This window comes from Morone saxatilis, unplaced genomic scaffold (assembly GCF_004916995.1).
Source record: "Morone saxatilis isolate NCDOM2014 unplaced genomic scaffold, NCSU_SB_2.0 Contig4, whole genome shotgun sequence".
Lineage (NCBI taxonomy): Eukaryota > Metazoa > Chordata > Actinopteri > Moronidae > Morone > Morone saxatilis.
The window spans coordinates 16563348-16565905 of NW_023339984.1; the positions used below are offsets into that span (position 1 = coordinate 16563348).

The 2558-nt window shown below is 40.0% G+C and overlaps 1 protein-coding gene across 1 annotated transcript in view; it reads left to right on the plus strand.

The window, feature by feature from the left end:
• Positions 1–2546, plus strand: part of LOC118338514 (dachshund homolog 2-like) — a 22014-nt gene extending 19468 nt beyond the window's left edge. Inside the window, exon 9 of the mRNA XM_035675825.1 lies at positions 698–2546. Within this exon, the coding sequence (XP_035531718.1) occupies positions 698–735 (38 nt within the window). The 3' untranslated portion in view covers positions 736–2546. The remainder of the gene's footprint in view (positions 1–697) is intronic.
• The last annotated feature ends 12 nt before the right edge of the window (positions 2547–2558 follow it).

Sequence of the window (2558 nt, forward strand, 5' to 3'; positions counted from 1 at the left end):
CAGTGTGAAACATTTAGGAGGCTCTGTTGGCAGAAATGGGATATAATAATCATGTTGTGTGTGTTTGTTGCCTTAGCATGAGCCACAAATACGTAACACTGGCTCTAGATGGGGCTGTTTGTGTGTTTCACAGCCACCATAGTTTCTCCTTTGAGCTTAGAAACGGGGGGGTGTGGCGGGTTGGTTGCAATCTGCAATCTTAAAGCCAAAATGCAGAATAAATAAATAAATCACCAGTTCCAGCTCCACAAATGTGATGATTATTATTATCTGTAGGCTTCTCTGACACTGAATTGAATATCTTTGGGTTTTTAACTGTAACTGCAAAGAAAATCTTTTAAATATGTCAACTTGGACATTTTATAAAACAAACGATTGATTTATTAACTCCAGAAAATTATTCCTACGGCCTGCAGTGGGTCACGCCGTCCTGCCCGACGCCTCACTAGACAGTAGAGGTCTCGCCATTTTTTATCCTGCAAGTGGTTCCTACCAAAATAAAAGTATGTGTTTATAGTCCCACTGACATTATAGGTTAACATAATAAAACATATCCACCTTCCACTGCCAGTTCCAATGTCTGTATCTGTAGAATATGTCAGAAACATCCTGTATCGTATTTAAAAGATGATATCCATTTTATTTTCCCCTTTTTGTTTATTTACAGATTCCTCTGTGTGTTTATTTTTTTACCCAGAATCCCGGGCGTTTCTGAAGAACCCCATGATGTTCTAAGAAGGACAGACTCCGCCTCCAGAAACCCCGCCCCCCCCCACCTTTCCCACCTTTCCTCCTCTGGAACTCCACCAGCCCGTTTCCACAGCAACCACGGCTTGGATCACCACGGCAACAACCTCCCCAGGCGGGATTCTATCTTTGCGACACGCAAACTTTTTTGGCGTTGCTATGAAACAATGAGACTACTACGAGACACACACACACACACACACACACACACACACACACACCCCCACACTGGGGTCGTCTCTTTATTCTCTTTCTTCTTTTTAGACAAACTTTCACTCCATTCATTCCTCTTTTTCTCTCCCTGCACCGGGACGTCTCCCATCCCTCGTTTGTTTTTTGAAAAACTGATTTAAAAGTGAAAGGAATCATTCCCAGAGGAAAAAGGCGAGGAAAGAAAAACTAGAAGAAGTCACGACGAAGCAAAGCGGACTGACGTCAACGCGCTCGAATCTCGAATCGACTTGGTTGGACATCATGTGGGATCAATTTGGGACATTTAAAAGACTTCAAGACTTTATAAAAATGGTCCCAGTGTGACCCACAGGACAAGAATGGTTTGATGAACGGACTCAACGTGTGTGATTTACGTTCCCTAAAAAATAATAATAATAATAATAATAATAATAATAATAATAATAATAAAAGAAAAAAGTGTCGAACCCCCTCTGGATTTGATTGAACTTCCGTCAACCTCATTGGCTGGCTGTCAACCCCCTCTGATTGGACGGTAATCAGCTAATCGGAGGAGCTCAGGACTGGATGAAGAGGGGTTATCATAAAAAAAAAAGGAGTGGAGTAAAAATATTGGGAAGGGAAAACAACTTAAGTAAAAACAACTCGGGGGGGCTATTTCGGTCTCTCGTGTTTCATTCATTTTTGTTTTCCGTACAGGGACTGAAAAAAATGCATGGGAAAACTTTTATGTTGTCATTTGGCTTATTTTATCCTCCGTACACTCCTTACCTCCAAGTCTCTCTCTCTTCTTTCCCCCTTTTATACTCTTTTCTTCCTCTTTTTGGCTCCATTCCTCTCTCTTTTCTATAAATTAGCGCCTCTTCCTCTTATATCTTCTCACTTTTTTTGCTCAACTCCTCCCCCTTTTCCTTGCTTCTTCTATATCTCCTTTATTTCCTGTTTCTCTCTCTCTCTCTCTCTCTCTCTCTCTCTCTCTCTCTCTCTCTCTCTCTCTCTCTCTCTGTAAGGAGGCATTACTCTGAAAATGTTGGATGCAGCTTTTCAATGTATGAAGTATTTTCTATCACCCTTAACCTGTGAAATCAGTTTCTCAAATGATGCAAAAGTAAAAAAAAAAAAACAAACCCTTTTTTTATTACAATGGAGTGATTTTTAGACACGATATTATATCCTAAAAAAAAAGGTACGTTGAATTCTCTTCCTCGTCTTTGGACCTTTTCACCTTTTGACCCTTGTTTCCCCGTGACCAGAAAGTAGTAGTCAAGTTTCAGGTGTGTGTCAAATTTAAAGAGGAGGAGCGCTTGATTTGTCTGTTTTTAAACTGCCCTGATACAAACGTTGTCAAGACTTTCCACAAAAACAAACACTTAAATTCATTTGTTTTTATATTTTGGTTGGATTTGAAAACTTATTCCAGATCATCTGCCTTGAAGTGACAAACTTCAGGTGTGTAAATCAAGCGCTCCTCAGCTACATCAAACACGAGAAACTTTTTATTCCCCTGATTTTCTGACCTATAAAGAGTGCAGACTGTTGTGTTGCAGTTTTGTTTATTCCACTGCGTGTTTTGTTTGTTTATTTGTTGATTACTATTTGAAATGTGTACGGGAGGGATG